The 27,730-nt window shown below is 39.1% G+C and overlaps 1 protein-coding gene across 2 annotated transcripts; it reads right to left on the reverse strand.

Moving 5' to 3' along the window:
* Positions 1–1,787: 1,787 nt before the first annotated feature.
* Positions 1,788–27,448, reverse strand: LOC106907678 (signal transducer and activator of transcription 4-like). 2 transcript variants are annotated; one of them, XM_088003483.1, is made up of 23 exons: positions 27,161–27,448; positions 19,324–19,459; positions 14,411–14,509; positions 12,252–12,344; positions 12,100–12,178; positions 11,945–12,030; positions 11,711–11,862; positions 10,607–10,765; positions 10,376–10,468; positions 10,231–10,290; positions 10,129–10,149; positions 9,485–9,578; positions 9,364–9,405; positions 8,207–8,290; positions 8,040–8,138; positions 7,709–7,844; positions 7,075–7,127; positions 6,875–6,969; positions 5,521–5,657; positions 4,853–5,044; positions 3,246–3,291; positions 2,826–2,931; positions 1,788–1,977 (listed from the first exon to the last, which is right to left on the reverse strand). In XM_088003483.1, exons 1-23 carry the CDS (start codon positions 27,286–27,288, stop codon positions 1,954–1,956), a joined length of 2,214 nt encoding a protein of 737 aa, XP_087859609.1. In that variant the 5' UTR covers positions 27,289–27,448; the 3' UTR covers positions 1,788–1,953. The 2 variants fall into 2 exon arrangements, with proteins under 2 accessions (XP_087859609.1, XP_087859607.1); XM_088003481.1 differs by having other exon boundaries at positions 9,364–9,408; positions 27,161–27,447.
* Between the last annotated feature and the right edge of the window lie 282 nt (positions 27,449–27,730).

Here is a 27,730-nt window from a genome sequence, read left to right on the forward strand (position 1 = left end):
TTAAATGAATGTCTTCTATGCTTATCAGTAAGCATAAATATATTTTTTAATCCACATTCCAGCTCAGGTTAAGATTATTTACGAGGTTTATTGATGAAATTCTGATTTCCACTCAATGAATCGGGTGCAGTTCACACTCCAACCACTAGATGGTGAAAAAGTACATCTAACTGCTGCAGGAAGAAAGCAGAGATTCTACCTGATACTGATACAGTAACTGTAACTGTTACTGTAACTGTAACTGTTTCTTTCATTCAGAGAGTCTGACTCGAGGCCTGAAGGCAGAAACTGAACTCAGCAGGTAACGGCTGAGATCTTTCAGCAAAGATGGCTTTAGTTTACTGATGATCCGTTTACTGAACAGTTCTGTAACAGAGCTTTGTTCAACTCCTAAGATCTTATTACTAGCATGTATTATTCTGCTGAGGGCATTTTGACCTAATGCTAAGATTTCTAAACCAACAAAGGAGAGAAAACGTCAATATATGATCCATAAAATATGATCATCTTTGACTTATCACCCTGAAACTTTGCGATCTTTCTTAGACAAAACAATCTTTGGCCCTTTTTTGCAGCTTCTCTGAATGGCAGATACATTTTAACTTATTATCTGAAACAGTCCCAAGATGTTTATAGTTTTCTACTGTCTGACCTTTCATTACTGTTTGATTTATGTTGTGGAGCTTCTGTCTAGAATAAATGCAGGTCCTTTGTTTTCTGTAAAAGTTTTATCACACCAGTCAACAAATTCATCGACCACAGAGTCATGTTCATCATCAGGCTAACTATCACCAAACCATCTACAGATTTTAATACTGACATGTTGTCACCCGTCTCCATACCAAATGCAGCCGGGCAGACAGCGACGTCTCTACATTCATCCATTCACTCTCACTTTCTGCATTCTGCATGTTCAAACATCCAGAATCCACTTTGGAATGTAAATGTGGATAAGAAGTTTATCAATTAGTTAAGTATTTTGTGTTTAGCTTGCTAATTAAATATTTAGTTTGGAACAGGGACATTTATAAATGTCTGAATGAAATGGTGAAATTATGACTTTGAAACTATAAAAACGTTTTTTTTTTTCTTTTATGTCAATTTAAATAACCAATGTTAACTCCCTTCCAAGCATATTGCTGTAAAGTTGAGTGGAAGGTAAAAATGTGTACAAACAGCAGGGATTATAGCAACCATGTGAGGTAAAATAAAGCTTATTTAGTGGGAAGAAAATCCAGTAAATATCATTAATTGCTTTGAATAAAATTAGTTTGGCAGTTTTCAGATATTTTAGTGACAGGTTTGCTTCATTCTGTAGAAAGTAGACGTTCAGTGAGAAGTTTCTATGCAAACCAACAGCAGACATTTAAATCCAGAGCAAAATGTTCCTGCTGATTCTTTGTTTTACTCGGATGTTTCCTCATATTTCACTGACTCACCAGCTCTGAGTCATTGTTCTCAGGGAATCACCCAGAATCTGATTTGGTTTCCTTGTCAAACTTTGTGACCTCTGGGATTTCCACAGATTCAGCTAATAATAATAATAATAATAATAATAATAATAATAATAATAATAATAATAATAATGAGAGTCTCATTTTAAAGTTTTCTCTGGCTCTCCGAGAACCACGTGATTCTCCAGAAACCCTGTACAGCATTTACAGAGAGTCACGGCGAGTCACAACATCCGGTTTCCTCTCCAAAATAAAAACTCCGAACCGGGAACTCTGGCTGCAGTTATTCTTACTGGCCAGCGGGGGCGCCAGTGAGCGGAGATGACAAGCTGATATGAAGGAAAAAATTTATTTAGAAAAACTTTTTACAGAGAACTTCAGTAATATTGGAGCTCAAATTACAACAACATTAAATAAAAACATAAAGGTGTTTTTGGTTCTTTTAAACATGAAATATTTTTGATATTTATTTCTGAAGAGGTGTAGAAACATCGAGGATTCACTCTGAGTACGGAGAGCTCATCTGGAAACAAAGAAAACAAACTTATTCTCAGAGAAATAAAAATACATCATAAAAGACAGAAACACTGAACATGTAAAATAAAGAATATAAATAAGAATTAGGTTTCCTGTCGGGACAGTTTGTAGGAGAAAATGAGATGCATAACCATCACAATATTCATGACAAAAATATTAATGTCAAACTGACGTCCTATATCCAGAATAAATCTTTTATAATATTACTGTTGAGTTTGGAGACAGACTCATAACGTTTGTCCAGGATATACATTTCTTTTCTTTTCAAGAATTTATTCCTTCCAACTAAATGTATTTAGATTATGAATCAATGTGAAAGTAATTGTTCTGTGTGTATTCTGAAGGTCATGTATCTCATTTTCTATTCATTTGATTGTTTTTCACCCCTTTAAGACTTTAAATTACTGTAATGCACCATGTATGAGTTTTAAATGAGCAAAAATGAATTGTTAATTAAAAACAAAGACATATTCTTACATAATAAAATGTTTTGAAAAGCTTCTCAGCTTCGTTGCTGTAATCTGATTAAAACCCTGACAGGAACCACAGAGCTTATTATTTATTGATATTATCAGTTATTAACTGATAAATCAGCTTCTTTAAAGTTTTTATGATTTCAGTTTTTAGGACATAAAGAGGAAAAATATTAACTCTGACATATTGGAAGGATAAATAATAGAAATAATAAAATGGATAAATCTTCCACTGAAGCTCTATTAAATTAATTTAAAACTGTACTGTAAAGATAAGACTACATGGACACCAGGGGGCGGTGTGGTGACCTCTGCCGCCCTGGGCCCCCTCTGTTCTGGATAAACCCCTGGAGAAACTCACGGTGTCGATGTCGAAGCACAGGTGCTCACTGAGCATGTCGAACTCTCCGGGCGTCATGGGCGGCTCTGGAGATGGGCAGGAGCGCGGCGTGGAGCTGGCTTCTGATCTGGATCACAGAGCGAGAGACATGTCACTCCAAAGGTCACAAACCGGGTCAGAAACAAGATTCCTCCTCAACTGGGTCAGAAACAAGATTTCTCCTCAACTGGGTCAGAAACAAGATTTCTCCTCAACTGGGTCAGAAACAAGATTTCTCCTCAAACTGGGTCAGAAACAAGATTCCTCCTCAAACCGTTACCAACATCGGTTTATTTGGAGAGATAAAACGGAACAAGATCTTCAGCTACAACCACATAGCCTGTAGCTTAGCCGCTAACGTGCAGCTAATGAGAGTTACGGCCATTTCTGTGGAGGACTCACCGCAGCTCGGAGATGGGGATCAAAGTTGACGGGATGTACGGATAGACTGAGAACACAGAGAGGTCAAAGGTCAGAGCTGAAGATTCATGGCGACATAAAAACATCAATGCTAATGGGCTGTAACACCATGGTATTTAGCATAAGCTAATGCTAAAGCAATATACATAACTCTCATGTGACGTCACACTTCCAAGAACTTTGTAGCCGACAGCCATCTTGGTAGGTATCCATCACTAACTCTCATAACAGTTGCTATAGAGTTGCCATCAGTGATATTTACTGTAGTACTTACTGCCAAACAAGCAAAATTAGCTTAGCTAATATAGCTTTTATCTGCAAGCTGCAGGGGATATGCAGCCTACCAAGATGGCGGTTCTTGTGGGAAAGATGTATTCCCACCTGGTGTTTGGTGGAAGATAATGCTAAAGCACTAATTTCAACCATGTTGATACCAATCATGGTTGAAAGCGCTTTACAATTTACATGAAATAACACTTCTTGGTTGATTTAATGAAGTTGCTTTTCTTGTAGCAATGTTGTTCCGTGATGTTGGTTGGTTGTTTATATATTCTGAGAATCAGTTTCCTTGATTTATCAGAAATCCGATCCTCCAAAGTGAAACTGCTCAAGCATGGGCGTAGGTTTGGGTAGGGACGGTAGGGACATGTCCCGACCAATATTCACGGGATATGAAAAAGTCCCGACCAATTTTTGCCATATTGGCTCAAAGAACGTGGATCTACGATCTTTGATTAGCAGCAACAGGCGGTGCGCGGAACGGAAGCTTCTTAGTTTGACATTTATTATGAGCCTCCGAGACCGTGTCGGAACGGGGGGGGGGGGGGAGTCAGTTGAATCGTCGGACGTTCTTTGATTAGCTGCAAAAGGCGGCGGCTAGCTGGGCACACGCGTCTCCTTCTGAGTCTCCGAGACCATGTCGCCACCAAAAGAGAAAAGGACAGACATTAGAAGTTATTTCGCTACGTCGGCTGTAAGTACAGTGAGTGGACCCATAAGTTAGATATATCACGCAACGCATTTGTTGTAAAGTCCAGTGTTTAGTAAGGTCAGCACTGAATGTGAGGTAGAATAGGTCTGTTAATTATGTAATATTTTTTCACATAGGATGCTCAGACAGCAGAGCAGAACGATGGAGAGGTGGCTGGAGCTTCAGGGCTCCAGGTGAGGTGTTAGTTCTCAGATATGAAATATACTGTGAAATTATCTCAGTAAATATGGCATTTGAAGTGTTAGTCTTAAATTAAGTTAAGCTAGTGTGAATACAAACCAGTGTTCTTGAACTGATCTGCTGAGTATGACTGTATCTGGTTGTATACACAAGATGTATGATATGGTTATGGTTGGGGGGAGGGGGTTATTAAGCCAATGTGGTTTCCCCCCCCCTTCTCAAAAATGTTCGGTGCTCTTGGGCATTTCACTGTGCTGCCGGGGGGGGTCAAGGTCCCCACCAAAACTTAGACCGAACCTACGCCCTTGTGCTCAAGCCACCTCGTACTGCTGGGCTGGTAAAACACTGACTACTTAGAGGTACTCCACCTAACCCCAGTCAAAGCAAGCCTGTATGAACTCAGATGTTAGTGTCTTGCCTTTGCTGGGCTGGCTGTTGTAGAGCCGTCCGAAGGCCTCATCTTTGGGAATGTCGGGATACAGGAACTTGAGCGGGTTTTCCGGAACGCCACCGTTTGAGATCACCTTGTAGTCACGTATGATATCAGCGAACGGGAGCGCGCTCAGCCGGTTCTTAGTGTACGGCTCCACGGAGTTGAACTTTACGTCCCCTGTTGGACAAAGTGACAGTTAATAAGACAAGAGAAGAAGAAAACTGGCAGATAATCAGAAAGTGGAATCACAAATCACTGAGGTGTCTTCAGTTTCTCAGGCGTTTCATTGGACGCTGGCAGCTTATCAGCTTATCAGCTATTCTGAGCAAACTTAGCGCTTTAATGTTAATTCTATTAATTAATGTTAGCTTCTACTAATTACTACTGCTATAACAATTAGCTTCCTCTAAATACTATGTTGCTTCATGCATTAGCAGAACTAATTTCAATGACTTGTACTTTATGGTTTAGCTTCAGCAGTGCTAGCCACTGCTGAAGCTAAGAAAACCAATTCAGGGCCAAGGAAGGTTTGGATGTGAAACCCTGTAACTTTGTGTTTATATGTGTGTTTATATGTGTGTGTGTGTGTGTGAGTGTATGGTGTGTGTGTGTGTGTGTGTATGGTGTGTGTGTGTGCTGGCCTCTCCGCCCACCGCTGTCGCTGTGCTCCACCCAGGTGAAGGTGATTCCTCCCAGGTGACTCTCGCTGAAGCGCAGCAGGAAGGTTCCAGGCTCGCGGTCCTTCAGCAGAGCGCGCTCCATCTCTTTGCTCACGAAGCCCATGATGAAGCTGCACACAGAAAATCACCTTCATCACTTCTCCTTCTGCCTCCAGGGTTTTACTGTAGGAACTGTTGTTCCAGCTGTGAAGCTGCATCGCGTTTTGCTCTGCACCACTTCTCTGTACGGCCTGAACAATGAAGCAAAGCAGAAATAATCTGGGCAGATTACAGGAAGCTGCAGTTCCTCAGCTCAGATTAAACTGCTGCTGTAAAATGAAGACAGAAAACAGTCCCTGCAGCAGCTGATTTCATGAACATCACAGCTATCTGATAAAGGCTTTACACCACTGAGGTTTCTCACTGTTCCAGCCACAAACCTCAACGTTTTTATTTATATAACTAACCAGCACAAAGTGGAAAGAATCCAGGAAATTATTCCTGATTTTCACTATCCTGAACACACCACACCCAGAAAGAAGCCTGGTGGTGTCAGCATCATGCTGTGGGAAGCAGGCCAGGTTAAAGTTAAATCCTGACAGGTAAACCTGTTAGAAGGTTAACCTGTCTAGCTGCAGTGCTCAGGTTCACTTATGATGGAATAATTTAGAACATGGGTCAGGATGGCCTAGTCAAAGTCCAACTCCATCAGGCTCCATCAGGCTCCATCAGGCTCCATTATTCTCCATCAGGCTCCATCAGGCTCCATTAGGCTCCATCAGGCTCCATTAGGCTCCATCAGGCTCCATTATTCTCCATCAGGCTCCATTAGGCTCCATCAGGCTCCATCAGGCTCCATCAGGCTCCATCAGGCTCCATTAGGCTCCATCAGGCTCCATTATTCTCCATCAGGCTCCATTAGGCTCCATCAGGCTCCATCAGGCTCCATCAGGCTCCATCAGGCTCCATCAGGCTCCATTAGGCTCCATTAGGCTCCATTAGGCTCCATCAGGCTCCATCAGGCTCCATTAGGCTCCATCAGGCTCCATTAGGCTCCATCAGGCTCCATTAGGCTCCATCAGGCTCCATCAGGCTCCATTAGGCTCCATCAGGCTCCATTAGGCTCCATCAGGCTCCATTAGGCTCCATCAGGCTCCATTAGGCTCCATTAGGCTCCATCAGGATCCATTAGGCTCCATCAGGCTCCATTAGGCTCCATCAGGCTCCATCAGGCTCCATTAGGCTCCATCAGGCTCCATTAGGCTCCATCAGGCTCCATCAGGCTCCGTTAGGCTCCATCAGGCTCCATCAGGCTCCATCAGGTTGATGGAGGCGTTGGGGGACTTACTTCTCGTTCCAGACCGGCAGCAGGTGCTTCTTGATGAGCTCCAGGATGGAATCCAGCCACATCCAGAAACTGAACGGCTTCCCAGGAATGTTCTCCTGTGAAGGACAGAGAGCAGAAGGAGTGACAGAGGGAAGAACAGCAGTCTGAGGTCAGTCTGAGGTCAGTCTGAGGTCAGTCTGAGGTCGCTGTGAGGTCGTTACCTTAGCAAACTTGGACCAGGAGACTTGATAATCCCCACATGAGGCATGCTGACCTGCAGAAACAGAAAACAGCAGAAATGTCACTAGATTAAAATCTGTCCATATTTTTGTTTTCTCATGTTTAGTAGTTTATTTATTAGTTTGGATGAGCAGAGTGTCATGTGCATAGAGTGAAATAAAACCAGAGAAACCGACTGAGAGCAGAAGCTGTTTGGTGTGACAGAGAGAGTTATCCTCCATCTTTAAACTGTAACTTTTATAAAAAAATATATTTTTACATATTTGTTGAAGCTGGTACCATGTTGTGACAGTTTGTTATGAGACAGAAAATCTGTGAAAAAGTTGAGCATTTCCTGTTTCTTCCAGTGCTAACTAGAAATAACCAATCAGAGCCCGGAGGCGGGGCTTAGCGTTGTCAATCATCCTCCGTTTGTGAATGCTAAATCTAGTTAGCATAGGGACCAATGACGGTGGATAAACAGTTTTTCTGTAACGGTAAGTTGTTTCTCCACCATTGGCACATTTGAGTACATGAGGATGAGTGGCAGCGCTAAGCCCCGCCTCCTGGCTCTGATTGGATGTTGTTGTTGCATTTCCTCAGTCGGTAAAGCAGCTCAGGCAGGCAGGCGCGTACCCAGCAGCTTTTCGCCCAGCATGTCCAGCTGCTCCTTGTTGAGGCCGCGGCCGGCGAAGGTGGAGAACTGCCAGCTGAGAACCTCAGACAGCTGGCTCCAGCTGGCACGGGGCGGGTTCCCGAAAAAGCCCAGGTTCTGTACGGAAACACGAGTCAGCAAAACCAAACCAACGGCTACGGCAGGCTGGTTTAGCATTAAATTCACCACACTTACATCTCTGACTACATTTTAACATCAGATTTATCACTTAGCTTCAGCTTAAGCCGCCTGCAGTATGTGACTAGCTGGTTAGCGTGTCTGGCTAAAGTTTTGAGCAGCTAATCATTTCACCCGCGGCTCGTCGGTCAGCAGGTTGTACCACATGACGGAGGCCCAGCCGCCCGGCAGCTGGCTCACGTTGGAGATCACCACCAGCGGCAGTGAACATGTCTGGGGAGAGGAGAGCAGAAATGAGCAACAGCAGCAGCCGGCGCATGGTGATGGAAACGACCTCTGACCTCCAGGTCGACGGCGAGGCCCTGTACAGTGAAGCAGGCCTCGAAGCTCAGTGAGTGGAGCTCCTCCGTCACAGAGAGCAGGCCCTGAAAGACAGCAGCCATCAGATCCAACCGAGTCCAAACTGAGGCCCTGCAGGGACTTTGTGTAGCCCTCAACTGCAACCAATCAGAGCCAGGAGGTGGGGCTTAACGCTGCCAGTCACCTCATGTACTGGCTGCTAAATGTGCTAACGGTGGAGAAACAACATAGTTACAGAAAAACCATTTAGTGACGATGCTAACTAGTCTTAGCATTCACAACATGCTATGCTAGATCCAGCGTAGTTGAGTTATTGACAGCATTAAGCCCCGCCCCCAGGCTCTGATTGGTTATTTCTAGTTAGCACTGGGAGAAAGCAGAGCAGTTAAATCTTTCAGATAGTTTCAACAAATATGTAATATATATATTTCATACATTCTGCAGATAATAGCTCCGACTTTCACTTTAAAGCAGACTGTTATCATTAAAGTCTGATTTAATCAGACTTTAATGTCTGATTGGTCGAGTAATTTACTAAACTAGACCTAATAGATTCAGTTTTTATGTATTTTTATTTTCCAAATGATCGGAAAGAATGTACAAACTGGATGGATTTTTTTAATTATTCAAACGGTCTAAACATCGCTTCCCTTCATAATTTGACTGTTTTATTAAAATCCTACATTCGTAGTTTATTATTGATAAGATAAAAAATTATGAATATATCTGCACCAAGGTTTTATTGTAACATTATTATAGATGTGAAATTTGTCTAAATTGTTTTATTTATTCTTTAAATTGATTATATTTGGTCAAACTGTGTGGTAGTTTCGCTGTGCGGTTGGTGGTTGCCGTAGCAACCGGTAACCTTCAGCTCTCTGCATGGATTTGAATATATTTATGATCAGTTTAACTGCAATCAGGGTCTCATGTATTTCTGTGATGCCCTGTATGTTTTTAGCTTTAATTTTCTGGTTATTTGACTATCCTGAGTTTTCCAAACCGCTGGATAAACTTTCTGTTATGAGGGAAACATTTCCTTCTAAATGTACGACTTTGTACAGTTTTTGTGGCGTTATTCCTTTAAACAGTGATCATTTTGCCTGTGAATGTTCAGATGTGTTTGAAGTCTGGTCACCTCGTTGCCCTTGGTGCCGTTGGTGTACTTCTTCTCTTTCAGCTGCTGTAAAACACAAACTGGGTCAACTTTCAGGCAGCGTTGCAGCAACCTGCGCTGCTCAGCAGTGAAGGTTTCCTACCAGGTGTCTGAACTCGACGGACAGGCAGCCGTTGGAGTAATCCTCAATGTCCATCACTTTAGTGTTGTTGGTGAGGATGAAGAACTGTCGACTTCTGAGGAGCAAACGGGACGGAGTCCGACTCAGATTCACCACCGAAACGCAGACAGAAACTATTCACGCAAAAAAACTCTGAAATTTTCTACAAAAAACTTAGAATGTTCCAGAAATGTCCAAGGTTTCTGGAACATTTCTGAAATTAATCTCCAAATGTTATTTTCTAATACATTTTCAGCGTTTGGAACTCTTTATCTAGAAGTTTTTTGAGTAATTTCAGTATTTTTTTCTCTGTTTGTAACTGACTTCATCAGAATCCCATCAGAACTTTTTGGACTTTCTCCGTCAGTAGGGAGGAATCTGGACTGGTTATTTCCTAATTTGCCGTTCACACTCCAGTGTGACTAACGAGTAGCATGAGCGATGCAAAGAAAAAAATCAGATTTCAGTAAAAAAACTTTTGACTTGAGCATCAAGAGCTGCTGTGAAGGTGGTCATAATGTTCTGCTGCAAACTGACTGGGTATGTTGCTGTTTTATAACTGAAAAAACATGAAAATGTAGCTTCATGTTTAGTGATTTTTATCGGAGATGTTAGGGGAAACTCACACTCTGCCGGCTGGAAGATCCCTGCAGAGACGACGACACACTCATTACTCCTCAGATTAACGTCCAGATTAAAACCAAACAGGATGAAAACTGTTTTCATACTTATCAAATGTTGTTTTCACTTTTAGCTGATAATCCACTTCAGGAAGTTTGACCAAAAGTCTGAAAGGAGGAGAAGAGATTTGCATTACGGCCGCAGTGATGAGGCGTCGTTCAGGAAGCGCTGCGGCTGCTGGGCTCTCGTTACCGGACTTTGGTGGTGAACTGGACGCCCGTCTTGATGATCAGAGGTTTCTGTGGGTGTGTGGGCATGCAGGGCTGCTTCTCCACCACAAAGGAGCTGAAACCAAACCAGACGTTTAAAACTTACTAAAGACTCATTAAACTGCAATGGACCGAACATGATGATATACTGATGATATATTCGTGATGTAGCTGAAGTCATGTCAGATTAAACCGGGCAGCAGAGCCGGTTCACCTCTTGATCAGGTGGTAGATCAGGTACTTGACTCGCTCCTCCATCTGAGGCTTCTGCAGCGGGATGGGGTCGCTCTCATATGTCACCTTCACCACCAGTTCTCCCAGTTTGTCCAGCTGCCGTTTGATCTGGAAGAGGCTCTGTGCCGTCAGAGTGAACCTGAGGGAGCAGGAGGGTTAAAGGGTCAGAGCCGTTTGACCCCAACAGATGGAGGTCAGACTCTTAAAAAAACTGTTTAGCATTCATGTGATATTTATTGTTTTACAATTTCGCCAATAGAAACATGACTAATGAATTTTACTTTACATAGAATGAAAAACAGAGAAACTAAAACTGCTAATCATGCTAGCTAATGCTAACCTAGCATACCCACATGTATCTTCTGGTTGCTAAAATCTGAGTTATGTTCACAACATTTAGTTTTTTTTAAGTCAAGATTCAATTTATCACTTAATATTTATATGAATAATAAAATACTTGAACTTGATGCTAACATGCTAACATAGCCTAGCTTAGCATAGTGAGAATATCCCAGGTTTAATTTAATATTCACAATATTTTCTGTGAACTTAAGGAGATTCCTAAATCAACTAAACAGTGTATGAAAGGAAGAGAATATTAAAAACTTATAATTTACCAATTTTTTTTTTACTATTTTCCTTGTAGCAGTTATAAAATTACTACTTCATTCTACTAATATCACATTATTCAGGTATTATTCTGACTTTTTTGTCATGCAATTTTTTATTTTACAACTTTTTATTGCATGATTATGACTATTAGGAGTTTATTGTCTTATCATTGCGACTTTTTCCTAAATTATTGCAACTTTTTTCATGTAATGACTTTATTTTTGTGATGTCATAAGTTTTCTCTGTCGTATCTAGATGATGTCATCGCTGATATTTTCCATTCATTTAGCTAAAACTGAGCAGTAAACGTATTTGTGTCGAGCTGTTTGTGTTTATAAGCGCTGATTTGGCTATTAAATCGGTTGTTAGGCGTAAATATGTCCGCCTGTCCGCTGAGTTTAGCAGATTATTATCCTGACTGTCATCATAATATTAAGTGATGTTGCTGTTGTGCGTTGCTGCAGCTGTTTACCAGCTCTGCAGCTGCTCCAGACCCGTCAGCAGCGGCCCACCGATGGCGGCGATCTGCTGCCGCCGTTTCCAGTCCTGCAGCTCCGGTCGCAGCTGAGAGGTCATAAGGTCGTCGATCTCTTTGATCACCACGTCCATTTTTGACAGGATCTCCTGAAAACCAGAGGAAGAACGAAGAACGACGAGTTTACAGCTGTAAATGCTGGAGCTGCTGAGGCTTCGTGTCTCTGCTGACCTTCCGTTTAAAGTCCAGCCTGTTGAGCATCTCCTGCAGGCGAGTTATTCCCTGTTTGATCATCTCTGATGTTCTGTCTGCCGATTCTGGAAAATCAAACACATGAATATTCAGCGTTTCCTTCCAGCTGTCCAGACCCTGGAAGCGGCGCTCACCTCGTGACTGAAGCGTCTTGTAGCAGAAATCGAAATCGTCCTGCATGTCCTCGATGTTCTTCACCGCCTGGTCCATCAGCTGCAGACAAACGTTTTGTTTTTATCAGAGCTGATGCTCCTCAGCCTGTTTCTCTTCAGGTGTGCTCAGCTACCTGGACGCTGTTTCTGATGATGCTCACTCGGTTGTCCATGTTCTTCTGCCTCTCAAAGGCCACAGAGTTCTGCAGCGACTGCTCCAGCGCGCCCTGCAAAAACATCCAGTTAGCCGCACCAATGTCTCATATTTCTTCATTTTAAATCTGTAAGTTGATAAAGATAACATAAATACAAAGCAGTAAAGAAACTGTTATGCAATGTTCTGTGAAGGCCAAACTGATCTGAGGAGATTGTGATAAAAATGTTATTATTATTGCAATATCACAGAAACGGCCTGAGCTGCAGTAAATACTTCCAGTCCCTGATGTGTTTGATGAAACCTCAGTAAGCTGCAGGTCTCCATGAATCACTTTATTACTTTTAAAAAACTGCACTTTTATTCAAACTTTCATCCTGCTTGGATCTAACAAACATATTTTGTTGAAATGTTTGTGTGCAGTAATTTAAAAAATATATATTTTTCAATAAAATCTTACAAAAAAAAATCTTACAAAACAAGATTTTCTGATGCTGCGTTCCATAAACGCAGCATCAGAGATAACAGTATCAGAGATAACAGCATCAGAGATAACAGTATCAGCATTAACAGCATCAGAGATAACAGCATCAGAGATAACAGCAGCATCAGAGGTAGCAGCATCAGAGATAACAGTATCAGCATTAACAGCATCAGAGATAACAGCATCAGAGATAACAGCATCAGAGATAACAGCATCAGAGATAACAGCATCAGAGATAACAGTATCAGAGATAACAGCATCAGAGATAACAGTATCAGAGATAACAGCATCAGAGATAACAGCATCAGAGATAACAGCATCAGAGATAACAGTATCAGAGATAACAGCATCAGAGATAACAGTATCAGAGATAACAGTATCAGAGATAACAGCATCAGAGATAACAGTATCAGCATTAACAGCATCAGAGATAACAGCATCAGAGATAACAGCATCAGAGATAACAGCATCAGAGATAACAGCATCAGAGATAACAGTATCAGAGATAACAGCATCAGAGATAACAGTATCAGAGATAACAGCATCAGAGATAACAGCATCAGAGATAACAGCATCAGAGATAACAGTATCAGAGATAACAGCATCAGAGATAACAGTATCAGAGATAACAGCATCAGAGATAACAGTATCAGCATTAGCAGCATCAGAGATAACAGCATCAGAGATAACAGTATCAGCATTAGCAGCATCAGAGATAACAGCATCAGAGATAACAGCATCAGAGATAACAGTATCAGAGATAACAGCATCAGAGATAACAGCATCAGAGATAACAGTATCAGAGATAACAGTATCAGAGATAACAGTATCAGAGATAACAGTATCAGAGATAACAGCATCAGAGATAACAGCATCAGAGATAACAGTATCAGAGATAACAGCATCAGAGATAACAGCATCAGAGATAACAGTATCAGAGATAACAGTATCAGAGATAACAGTATCAGAGATAACAGCATCAGAGATAACAGTATCAGAGATAACAGTATCAGAGATAACAGTATCAGCATTAGCAGCATCAGAGATAACAGCATCAGAGATAACAGTATCAGAGATAACAGCATCAGAGATAACAGTATCAGCATTAGCAGCATCAGAGATAACAGCATCAGAGATAACAGTATCAGAGATAACAGCATCAGAGATAACAGTATCAGAGATAACAGCATCAGAGATAACAGTATCAGCATTAGCAGCATCAGAGATAACAGCATCAGAGATAACAGCATCAGAGATAACAGCATCAGAGATAACAGCATCAGAGATAACAGTATCAGAGATAACAGTATCAGAGATAACAGTATCAGAGATAACAGCATCAGAGATAACAGCATCAGAGATAACAGTATCAGAGATAACAGTATCAGAGATAACAGCATCAGAGATAACAGTATCAGCATTAGCAGCATCAGAGATAACAGCATCAGAGATAACAGTATCAGAGATAACAGTATCAGAGATAACAGCATCAGAGATAACAGTATCAGAGATAACAGCATCAGAGATAACAGTATCAGAGATAACAGCAGCAGCATTAGCAGCATCAGCAGCATCAGAGGTAACAGCATCAGAGATAACAGCAGCAGCATTAGCAGCATCAGCAGCAGCATCGGCCCCCAGGCTCCGTCACCAACCTGTTCCTGCGTGCAGGTGGTGGCCAGGATCCGCCGCTCCTCCCGCAGGCAGGTGGAAATGACTCTGGCCATTCCTGTCGGGTTGGTGGTGTATTTCCTCTGGAGCCACATTCACAAACAGCAACGTGTTTCAGGTTAGAGCAAAACATTTTGAATAAAACCAGATGAGGAAGTTATTTAATCATTCCCACGTAAACCGGTTCAGTATTGTTCTGTTTCTTCTGTTATCCAGAATATTGTTATGCAACAACAGTCACTAAACAGAAACTCATCACGTTCTCCATCCATGATGAATGACTTCATTCTTTACCCACAATGCATCACTGTAGTTCAGTAAACTGATGTCTCCCTGCTTCCTGCCTGAGTTAATTATACAAAATTAGCGACAGTTAGCAAAACTCAACAGTGTTAAACTCAAACCCTGAGTTCATCACTTTGGTTTATTTCTCGACGTGTTCATGTAGCGCTTAGCTCCTCTAAACCTGTTCATGTAGCACTTAGCGCTTAGCTCCTCTAAACCTGTTCATGTAGCACTTAGCGCTTAGCTCCTCTAAACCTGTTCATGTAGCACTTAGCGCTTAGCTCCTCTAAACCTGTTCATGTAGCACTTAGCGCTTAGCTCCTCTAAACCTGTTCATGTAGCACTTAGCGCTTAGCTCCTCTAAACCTGTTCATGTAGCACTTAGCGCTTAGCTCCTCTAAACCTGTTCATGTAGCAGTTAGCGCTTAGCTCCTCTAAACCTGTTCATGTAGCAGTTAGCGCTTAGCTCCTCTAAACCTGTTCATGTAGCACTTAGCGCTTAGCTCCTCTAAACCTGTTCATGTAGCACTTAGCGCTTAGCTCCTCTAAACCTGTTCATGTAGCAGTTAGCGCTTAGCTCCTCTAAACCTGTTCATGTAGCACTTAGCACTTAGCTCCTCTAAACCTGTTCATGTAGCACTTAGCGCTTAGCTCCTCTAAACCTGTTCATGTAGCACTTAGCGCTTAGCTCTTCTAAACCTGTTCAGTAGCGCGTTAGCTTCCACTACATATCATGTTGGCATGTCACCTTAGCATTGGATGAATTTTGACTGTATATGGAAACAGAAAACTCACTATATCAGAAAAGGTAATTTAATCAAGCAGTTTGAAGATGGAGGACTGCAAGCCATAGATTTTGACAGCATGAACGGCACTTTAAAAATAAACTGGCTTCTGTCTTTTTTATCAAATCAAAATGAATTATGGTTCCATATTCCAATAACATATTTTCTAATCTGAGCGGAGTTAGTTTCCTTCTTAGACGTGACTTTGACGTTAAAAAACTGCCTGTTAAACTTTCCAAGTTTTATTATATTGGAGATGAATCTATAACTACAGCCCACACAACACTCCCTAAGGAACTGCTGTTACATAAAAATTAATAATAAATCAATCTTTGCACATAATTGGTTAGAACAAGGTGTTTTGGTCTGTGATGCATTTATTAAATCATGGAGGTTTTATGTCTTTTGAAGACGTCAGTGTTAAATGTAACTTGCAAATAAATAAAAATGAATTTCAAGAAGTTATTAGAGATATTCCCCCAAATATTTTATGTACAGCTAAATGTTTTTCTGAGATCCCAGATTACAGAACCCGGATCTACCTGGACGTCTGACTAATGGGCCCAGTGTCACAGATAGTAAACTAAAAAAACTCTAAAATTAGGGAATGCTTTACTAGTGCTTTGTTTCCTTATCATATACAAATTTTATATCACATTTCTTCTCAAAGGATCAAAGGGAAAAATAGGATAAATTATTTAAATTGTCCTGTTTCTCCAAAAGCCAAGGAGTCCACTTCAAAATGTTTTTACCCCTCTAAGGAATCCTCAGACTTCGATTTGCTGTTGATGATAAAACATGTTTACTTTGTGATGTGATATTGAATCGACTGAACATCTTTACATGAATGTGTAAATCTTTCTGTTATGATGTGCAACACTGGCTTTTCCCTAAAACTCCAAACTTACCTAAATTTTCTAAGACATTATTTATGGGAGAGAAGAAAAGAAATCTGAAAGGCTACTAAATGTTTTTCATTCACAAATGTTGTTTTCTTAAAGCAAAACCCTTTTCTCCATTTTTCACAAGGAGCTCTTCTTATCCATAACATTCATGGACAAACAACCAGATGCAGAACTGGATCATAACCAATCTGAAACCCCTGATGAAGACTTTCAGGTTTGAGTACGTCTGATACTGATGCCATGTTTGTTGTATTTGATGTTATCAATATATTCAGAAAAAAAGAAATATTGCCTTGGCATTAGCTTCTGCTAAATATCGTGTTGGCATAAGGATCCTGATGGCGTCCCATTTGAAGAAGCCCAGTTGTTTTTTCTTTCCATTATTGGCCATAATCTTTACATAATCCTGGTTTTCTTGCTTTAGTCTTGACTGGATGTTTCTAATAGAAATGGTTATTATTGGGCCTGAGGTTTCAGCTCTGTGCCTCTCAGATAGCATAAAGGAAGTCCAAATCTGGTAATGTAGTATTTCCTCCATATTAAACCGTTGCCATAGATACACCAACATCTGCTTGTGATTGGCTGACTGATCCTCTTCCGGTCACCAAAGAGCTGAACTCTCAGGGTCAGATTATTTATTTAAAAAAAGAAAAGGCGCTTCCTGTTACAAATTTCATCAAAACTCTGAAGTTCTCACGAGGTTTTCAGTCTTGCAAACATCTTCGATTCTCCAGCTACTAAAATCAGCTACATAAACATTTACAAATTAGGCTTGAGCAAATTTAGCCACCGCAGACTTTCCCTCAGCCGTGTCCTCACCACGATGAGCTTCTGCTTGACATTTACACCCAGAGCGAGGCGTTGGCCTGCCCATTCAGAAAAACCAGAACGTTTCTCTGCGGAAAATTCACCCACAGTCGTGACGAAGCTTTCATCACCAACGGAAAGTCAAAGGATCCGATGCACACCTACACCGGCTGCTCGTTTCTCTGCTTCCAGCATCAAATGAAGGCTGCAGTTTACCTCTCACAGCTTTCCTGCTAAAGGAACAGACTCTTAGCAAAAACGTCAAAGATCATTTCAAAACGAATCAAACTAAAAGCAAAAATAAGCTTAAAAGTCTCAGTTTTGGTCCTTGTGTTGCTTTAAATCTACAGAAACACAACAGCAGCAGAAAACCGCAAACGCCACAGAGCAGAGCTCAGGAGTATCTGCTTCCTCTGCGACATGTTCGCTTGACACAAACATCGAGCTGACAGGAAGCCGCGGCGAGGCGCCACGGCCCGGTTCTGCAAAGGTGAAGAACTTTTCAAGAACAAAACACATGCGCTCATGTTTCTGACGTTTCCTCAAACAAACGTCCTGCAGAAATCCTCAGACAAACAACATTTACTGCAAAAAATACTCTGACGTACTGTGAAATACCGTGAAGTACCGCAAAGTACTCGGCTTCAGATGGATCTTTAAAGCTGGATGTCTGGGATTAAGTTCACAAACATTTCCAGATCATTTGGAGGAGAACCACACATTTAAAGCTCATTTCAAGCGAACATGAACTAGATTTTACTTCCTTTTCTCTCCTACGAGCTGTGCAGCAAATGCCATCCTGCTACTTCTGCTTACTGCTGCAGGTCGGCTCTGAGCCGCTGACCTGGTTCTGATGCCAGAACCGTTTCAGGAGGAATAAACTGGTTTCTGTACGGATGACTAAACGTTTCATGGTGATGCTCATGAAAGAACCGGAAAACTTTTTCCTATCATTGAAGACAGATTACCGTAAATCCAGGCAGAATTCATTACCGCCTGGAAATCTGTAGAAATGATTTAGCGCTTCCGGCAGCTCATCTTTCTTTCCTTTGTAGATATCAGTAAAACACTAAAAATGTATCCGTTTTAGAACTTCTTCCAGTGGCGAATACACTGCTGCTAATGTGCTAATAGCAGCACTACTTTTTCACTTAGTCATTCAGAGTTTTTGCTAACTTTGAAAACAAAATTAGTGTTTTAAAGCTTTAGCATTAGCCTCCCCTAATTATGTTTATTTAGAGCTTTAGCATTAGCCTCCCCCAATTATGTTTATTTAGAGTTTTAGCATTAGCCTCCTCCAATTATGTTTATTTAGAGTTTTAGCATTAGCCTCCCATAAATATATTTATTTAGAGCTTTAGAATTATTAATTATGTTTATTTAGAGCTTTAGTATTAGTCTCCCCTAATTATGTTTATTTAGAGCTTTAGCATTAGCTTTCATTAATTCCTAATGCTAGCTTCCACTAATTACTATGTTAGTTTAGTATTTTAGTGTTAGCTTCCTCGCTGACATCGTCGGGTAGCATTAGCTGAACTAATGTTTATGATTGGTGTTTTAGGATTAGATAATAAACTTGTTACCTAGCGTTGCTAGCTGCTGGCTCCTTATCTGTCCCTGTTATCATTCTATACTTTACTGCGCTAATAAATGGCTAGCCTTCTGTTTACCTGCAGAATCGGAGATTCTGGTCCGTTTTGACGGATCCATCATCAATGATGAGAATCTCCAGTTTGTGGAAAATGTATTTTAAAAATGAGGATTTTCATTTAATTGCTTTTTGTTTCTCTTTTTGAATAAAATAATCTGATGACCTGTGTGACCTCTGCTCTTGAGTTGCAGCTTAATTTTGTTTCTCTTCTGTTCAGGATGAGATTCTTGTTTTTATTCTGCATGGACTACTTCCTGTGGAGTGTGGTCATAAATAAGAGTGTAGTTTCTCTAGTAAATAATACCATTTCTGCAGTGCATGAGGATCTTAACTAGGAAAAGAAAAACTCAGAAACAGGAAGGAGAAATAAATGTGATGCTCTTGGAAACCTGAATTCCTGAGGTTTGAGGTGAAAGTTCACCTCTTAAATGTAAAACCAGAAACAAAGCCGGCGAAGCTGTTACCTGCAGCTGCTGCTGAATGATTTTCATGTTGTGTCTTTGCAGGAAGTTCTGCTCCTGCGATCGGACCTTCTCCAGCTGCGTCTGCAGGTTGGTGAACAGGACCGAAGCCATCGACTCGTCGTTCACCGCAGAATCCCTGAAAACGGCCGAGAACGACCAGAAGAGCAGCGAGATTTACACAACGAGCAGCTACAGCTGGACGTGATAGAGATTCATCTGACGATTTAAATGGATGCACTTTGACCCCAGAACGGCAAACTGATAGAAGTCATAGTCACTGTGTGAATATCGGAGCTACTGAGACTGAGTCTAAAAAGAGAGAATAAGTTTTAGGTTTGAGAGAAAGATGCACCAGAAGTGAAGAGTTCAGGTTGAGTATGCTGCTGTTTGCAGTAGGAAGGTGGAGTTAGCGTTAGCGGTAAAGTTAACGTTAGTAGTGAAGTTAGTGTTAGCGGTGAAGTTAACATTAGCTGTGAAGTTAGTGTTAGCAGTCAAGATAGTGTTAGCGGTCAAGATAGCGTTAGCAGTGAAGTTAACATTAGCAGTAAAGTTAACATTAGTGATCATGATAGCTTTAGCAGTGAAGTTAGTGTTAGCGGTCAAGATAGCGTTAGCAGTGAAGATAGCATTAGCAGTGAAGTTAACATTAGCAGTAAAGTTAACATTAGTGGTCAAGTTAGCGTTAGCAGTGAAGTTAACATTAGTGGTCAAGTTAGCGTTAGCAGTGAAGTTAACATTAGTGCTCAAGTTAGCGTTAGCAGTGAAGTTAACATTAGTGGTCAAGTTAGCGTTAGCAGTGAAGTTAACATTAGTGGTCAAGTTAGTGTTAGTGGGACTCTGAGGATCAGGATGTTTACAGACGACATTGTGATCTACATTTCTATGTTGGAGTCACAGTTAGCACGGTTAGCTTAGCATGATGTGTGTTTGATTTTAGTTTTAGGTTTTCTTTTTGACAGAGTTCAAGGGTGACTGCTGGTTTCATTCTTTCACCTGAACCCAGAGGGTCGCATTAAGGGGCTGAATTTGTGTTTTCCAGGCACCCTCTGCCATTTTACAGCATAATAAAAGTGTTGAAACCTTGAAACTGCCACTAGATTGAGATATAAACTTCATTTAGAGAAAAATGATGTTTTTAATGTGGCAATGGTAAGAAAGTTCCTCGTCATCAATAGTTTTATATGTTATTTTAACGACAAATTTTCTCTTTATTAAGATATTTCAAATAGAATTCTTATTTTAATGAGTTTTATTTAATTTTAAAGAAAAACTTTTTTATTTTAACAACATATATTTAACTCGTTGAAAATGTTTAAAGGCATTTCTCCTTTTTCTCTCTTTCATTTAAACATTTAAATAATAAATGTTGCTGTTTTACAGATTTGATATTTCTTATTTAAACCACAATATATTCAGGAGAATAAATCTAAATGTAAGACGTTTTTTATCTCGTTAAAATGAGAAAAGATTTTATTATAATTAGATTTTATTGAATTTGTTTCTCTGGCAGTTAAAGAAATGTGTCAGAAAATAATAAAACATTTAATAAATGGATCTTTAAACTAATCCTTTGTTAGAGCAGCTGTGAAGATTGTTCACAACAGAATATTTTATCTTTTTTTCAGCGGCTTTAAATTCATTTTTCAAACTTTTCCATTATTGTTTCTTTTTTTGGTTTTTGGAGGCGTTTCTCTGTTTTCTAATTGAATTTTGCTCTTTGTTTATGTCATTATGTGATGATGTAATAATAGTTGTGTTTTTCAGTCACCTGCTCAGGTGAGGGGCAGAACAAACTCACCTGGGTGAACTTTGACCTCTCTCGGGAGAGCGGGAGTTTTAACTATAATTCACTGATCGTGTTAAATTTGTTATTTTGTTTCTTTTGCTGCTTTTGTTGGTGAATTAATTAGTTTATTTTTGATTGTTTTGCTTTTTGAGTGAATTTCAGTTTTTGACCTGAACAGAAATCCGTCTTTGGTTTTCACTGGAAGTTTTAAATCTACTTACTGGGAACTTTTCATAACCTCTTCATCTTGATAAAGTAATCCCCACAGCATGATCATCCCACCACTGTGTTTCTCCGTGGGAATGCTGTGTTTTTATGAAACTGTGACCTGAAACCGAAGGTTTCATCGGATCATAAAGATTCTCCAGAAGGCATTGAGAGATTTTATCTGGTCCTGGATGTTTCCTTCAATCTAAACATGATGTCTGTTATTTAGAGCAAGCGTTCCTGTGCCAGGTGGGATCCCACAGGGCTCTGTGTCAGGCCACTGATTCTTTTACTGCGTTTGTTGCCTCTAAATTCCACTTCTATGCTGACGACTGTCTGGTTTGTTGGCCATTAAAGCAGAATAGAGCAGCAGATAATTCAATATTTCCACAAAATCTTTCAAAAGCAGAGATAAAAACTTTAGACCAGATCTTCCTGGTGGCTGTGTTTAAAAGAGAACACAGCCATGTTAGTTTTTTTAACTAACATTAAAAAAAACAATGTTAGTTCCTGAAATATTCAAGATGGTGGTCATTTTTAAAGATGGATGGAAATGAAAATTCCTTCCTGCACTAAAACTGTAAATAATAATCTCACATTGTGTTTGGCGGCAAGTAATTGGACACAGAAATCATATTTACTGATCATTTTTTGATGATTCAAGATGGCCGCCATATTTGTCATGGAAGATTAATATTTGCTCAAAAATTGTCAATTAAGTAAATGAGTTTGGTGTCAAATCATAGCCTACATATTTTGAACCATAGAAATTGCATATTTTTTCTTGATATTGTTTTTTCAAAATGGCTGCCAATGTTGTAACAGAGAATATTTGTTTGCACTGAAATCAGCAGTAGTCATTGCCAGTGGTGGCACAGCTAGCCAAAAAGTAAGAATCGCTAGCCACTAATATACTAGAATCATAGCTATGCTATCGCTAAACCTAAAATTTAGCTGAAGCTAATACTAAACTGCTAAATACATATTTATGTATTAGCAGAAGCTATCGCTAAACCATAAATAAATTAGCAGAGGCTAATGGTTAGCATCGGCGAGTCTGGAGTCTTCATCTCCAGACTCCCTGAGGTTCCTCAGTTTCTGATTTTATTAAATGTTATTTACTTAAAAGTTGTATGAACAGGATAACCAAAGTCAAACACACATAATGAGACATAAAATTCATCCAGGTTATGAAAATGGGAAACATTTTATGACAATTATTGGTTTAAAGGCTCAAAAATGACGGCCATCTTGAAAAATGGTGGTCGTCATGAAATTGGTGACTGATGTGAAAAATGAATGAAATAAAACCATGAACTGCAGAATCATATTTAGAGCTGAAGATGAACTAAAGACAATTGAATCCTTCAATAAAACCTTTTAGTTTAAAGAAACTCGTTTGTTTTTCAGAATAAAAGTGACAGAAAATGTTTTAAAATACAACATTCATCTTTGTGGCCGTTGCTGCAGCGCGTTAAATATAAGCTGTGGTGAACAGACAGGAAGTGATGTCAATGAGGTTGTAAACAGAAGCTTCAGGAAGTAATCTGATTACTCTGATAAACCAGTAATCCTGCTGTGTTTTCGGTTCCTCTCTGAGTCGATTCAAATTTATTTGTGACCCAGATAGTCAACTGATGTTACAGCAAGTATAAAAGCTAAAACGCAAAGTATTAAAAAAAATAAAAACAATAAAACATACAAAAAGTTGATCAAATATAAATCAATTCTTAATGGAAAGAGTACAGCAGAGAATTTCACTGTTGACCGACAGAACGAACCCAAACAGTCAGTCCACCGAGTCCTGAGTTAAAAAGAGAAACTGCTGCAGGAACAAAGCAGAGATTCTACGTGATACTGTAACTGTGACTGTATCTGTTACTGTAACTGTAATTGTGACTGTTACTGTTACTGTTACTGTATCTGTTGCTGTATCTGTATCTGTTACTGTATCTGTAACTGTATCTATAATTGTATCTGTAACTGTATCTATAACTGTATCTGTAACTGTATCTATAACTGTATCTGTAACTGTATCTGTAACTGTATCTGTAACTGTATCTGTAACTGTATCTATAACTGTATCTGTAACTGTATCTATTGCTGTATCTATAACTGTATCTGTAACTGTATCTATAACTGTATCTGTAACTGTATCTGTAACTGTATCTGTAACTGTATCTGTTGCTGTATCTATAACTGTATCTGTAACTGTATCTGTAACTGTATCTGTAACTGTATCTATAACTGTATCTGTAACTGTATCTGTAACTGTATCTATAACTGTATCTGTAACTGTATCTGTAACTGTATCTATTGCTGTATCTATAACTGTATCTATAATTGTATCTGTAACTGTATCTGTAACTGTATCTATAACTGTATCTGTAACTGTATCTGTAACTGTATCTGTAACTGTATCTGTAACTGTATCTATAACTGTATCTGTAACTGTATCTGTAACTGTATCTATAACTGTATCTGTAACTGTATCTGTAACTGTATCTATAACTGTATCTGTAACTGTATCTGTAACTGTATCTATAACTGTATCTGTAACTGTATCTGTAACTGTATCTATAACTGTATCTGTAACTGTATCTGTAACTGTATCTATTGCTGTATCTATAACTGTATCTATAATTGTATCTGTAACTGTATCTGTAACTGTATCTATAACTGTATCTGTAACTGTATCTGTAACTGTATCTGTAACTGTATCTGTAACTGTATCTGTAACTGTATCTATAACTGTATCTGTAACTGTATCTGTAACTGTATCTATAACTGTATCTGTAACTGTATCTGTAACTGTATCTATTGCTGTATCTATAACTGTATCTATAATTGTATCTGTAACTGTATCTGTAACTGTATCTGTAACTGTATCTGTAACTGTATCTGTAACTGTATCTGTAACTGTATCTGTAATTGTATCTGTAACTGTATCTATAACTGTATCTATAACTGTAACTGTATCTGTAACTGTATCTATAACTGTATCTGTAACTGTATCTGTAACTGTATCTGTTACTGTATATATAATTGTATCTGTAACTGTATCTGTTGCTGTATCTATAACTGTATCTGTAACTGTATATATAATTGTATCTGTAACTGTATCTGTAACTGTATATATAATTGTATCTGTAACTGTATCTGTTGCTGTATCTATAACTGTATCTATAACTGTATATATAATTGTATCTGTAACTGTATCTGTTGCTGTATCTATAACTGTATCTATAACTGTATCTGTAACTGTATCTGTAACTGTATCTGTTGCTGTATCTATAACTGTATCTGTAACTGTATATATAATTGTATCTGTAACTGTATCTGTTGCTGTATCTATAACTGTATCTATAACTGTATCTGTAACTGTATCTATAACTGTATCTATAACTGTATCTATAACTGTATCTGTAACTGTATCTATAACTGTATCTATAACTGTATCTGTAACTGTATCTGTTGCTGTATCTATAACTGTATCTATAACTGTATCTGTAACTGTATCTATAACTGTATCTATAACTGTATCTGTAACTGTATCTGTAACTGTATCTGTTACTGTATCTGTAACTGTATCTGTAACTGTATCTGTAACTGTATCTATAACTGTATCTATAACTGTATCTGTAACTGTATCTGTAACTGTATATGTTACTGTATCTATAACTGTATCTGTAACTGTATCTGTAACTGTATCTATAACTGTATCTATAACTGTATCTGTAACTGTATCTGTAACTGTATATGTTACTGTATCTATAACTGTATCTGTAACTGTATCTGTAACTGTATCTGTAACTGTATCTATAACTGTATCTGTAACTGTATCTGTTACTGTATCTATAACTGTATCTGTAACTGTATATGTTACTGTATCTATAACTGTATCTGTAACTGTATCTGTTGCTGTATCTGTAACTGTATCTGTAACTGTATCTATAACTGTATCTGTAACTGTATCTGTAACTGTATCTATAACTGTATCTATAACTGTATCTGTAACTGTATATGTTACTGTATCTATAACTGTATCTGTAACTGTATCTGTAACTGTATCTATAACTGTATCTGTAACTGTATCTGTAACTGTATCTATAACTGTATCTGTAACTGTATCTGTTACTGTATCTATAACTGTATCTGTAACTGTATCTATAACTGTATCTATAACTGTATCTGTAACTGTATCTATAACTGTATCTGTAACTGTATCTATAACTGTATCTATAACTGTATCTATAACTGTATCTATAACTGTATCTGTAACTGTATCTGTAACTGTATCTATAACTGTATCTGTAACTGTATCTATAACTGTATCTATAACTGTATCTATAACTGTATCTGTAACTGTATCTATAACTGTATCTGTTACTGATACAGTAACTGTAACTGTAACTGTTACTGTAACTGTTTCTTTCATTCAGAGAGTCTGACTCGAGGCCTGAAGGCAGAAACTGAACTCAGCAGGTAACGGCTGAGATCTTTCTGCAAGGATGGCTTCAGTTTACTGATGATCCGTTTACTGAACAGTTCTGTAACAGAGCTTTGTTCAACTCCTAAGATCTTATTACTAGCATGTATTATTCTGCTGAGGGCATTTTGACCTAATGCTAAGATTTCTAAACCAACAAAGGAGAGAAAACGTCAATATATGATCCATAAAATATGATCATCTTTGACTTATCAATGATGATCATATTTTATATGACAGTAAAAATATTCATGAAAAACCGAAACAAACTGTGACGTTTCATCACACTGTGGTTACTTTTAGAAAAACTACATTAAATTATCACAAAACCTGAAACCAAAACTCTTAAAAATATCAAAGGGAAAGTTTGATTTAGTTTCAGATTAAGTAAAAGTTATTTGTAATATTTAGTTAAGATCAAATCACAGCTGCCGGAACAAATCGGTTGGTTTTGTTTCTCACTTTATTTTTTATTTTTAAAAAACACACAAAACACAGATTAGCATTATTATTTATCAAGTTTTTCTTCAGACTTTAAATGATTTTCCCTTGTTTTAGTTCAACATTTGATCATTTTCTGACCCCATTAAAACAAACTGTAAATGAATCAGTTTGAGGAAAGTTTCATATTTAAAACGAGAATCTCTGTTTTTATCGTCTTTATCTTTAAAACTGAACAAAGAAGCAGAAAACAAATGATTTTGTGAAGAGACAATGGAGATTTCACTAAAGACGACGTCGTTTTTATCTTTGCTGCTCGGTGAGGAAAATCTGAGATTATTCTGAATAGAAAATATTATTTCATGAATTTCCTGTTGGAGTTTCACTCTGTTGGGAATATATCAGAGAAGTAAAAATATAAATAGTTTGAATCTGAAGTGTATTTTTACTAAGGAGGGTCATAGATGTTTTACAGAAGCTGCTCTGTTTATTAAACCTGACCACAGGTTTTACTCTCAGGTCAAATCAAACGAGACAAAACAGAAGCAAAAGTTTAACTGTAAAATGTTTCTGTGTTTCTGGAGGACCGGCTGTCCTAACAGCAGGAGTTTAAACTTGGCTTAATTCCAGTTAATAACATGATTACATGAAGCAGGAATCACGTGAGGTTACAGGAATTTCATCTCTGAGGAAGATAATTAAATATTCTCAAAATAAAAGAACAAATTGATGCTTCAAACCCAAATCCTCTCCAGATAATTTTATATTTACTGTAAAAAGTTGAATTATTCTCAACTTGTGAGACTTTTCATCCATTTAATTTGATCCACTTCTTTACATTTTAAGCAGACATGCTGCCATGTTCAGGTCCACGTTGCAGTCGATGCAGCAGAACCGACCCGAGTCGGACTCACCAGTCCTGGGACTCGATCCAGCCGGCCAGGCCCTGCCGGATGTCCATGGGGAAGTTGTCATCGTACAGGTAGTCCACCTGCTCCAGGAGCCTCATCTCCAGCTGCTGGACCTGCTTCCACTGGCTCATTCTGCTTCTGGCTCAGGGTCAGAGGTCACACTCAGAAAGCTGGCTGTGCTGCTCTTCAGATGATCCTGGGTGTCAGAGCGCCGTTTCCCCGTCAGTCCCTGCCAGCATGTGTGCCTGATTCTGTCAGAGGTTTCAGTTTTACAGTGCGCTGCGTTCAGGAAGAGAGCTGATTTACTGGCTGCTGGTGCTCAGCAGGAAGCCGGCCCATCCCCCGCCACGCGTCAGCTCGCAGGTTTCACCCCCCGCTGTTCCACTCCGACAGAAAAACAGCACAGCAGAGCAATAAAACCAGAAACCTCAACCAAAAACACAGGAAATCAGAATCTATGGCGCTCCCAAAGTGCCATTAATTATTGTTCCTTTGTGTTTACATTTAGCTCCAAACTAGTTACCTCACTAACTAAATATTTACTTACTAATTACATATTTAGCTTGCTAATTA

The sequence above is a fragment of the Poecilia mexicana genome, unplaced genomic scaffold, assembly GCF_051168715.1.
Source record: "Poecilia mexicana isolate PSO_F unplaced genomic scaffold, ASM5116871v1 scaffold_2, whole genome shotgun sequence".
Taxonomy (NCBI): domain Eukaryota; kingdom Metazoa; phylum Chordata; class Actinopteri; order Cyprinodontiformes; family Poeciliidae; genus Poecilia; species Poecilia mexicana.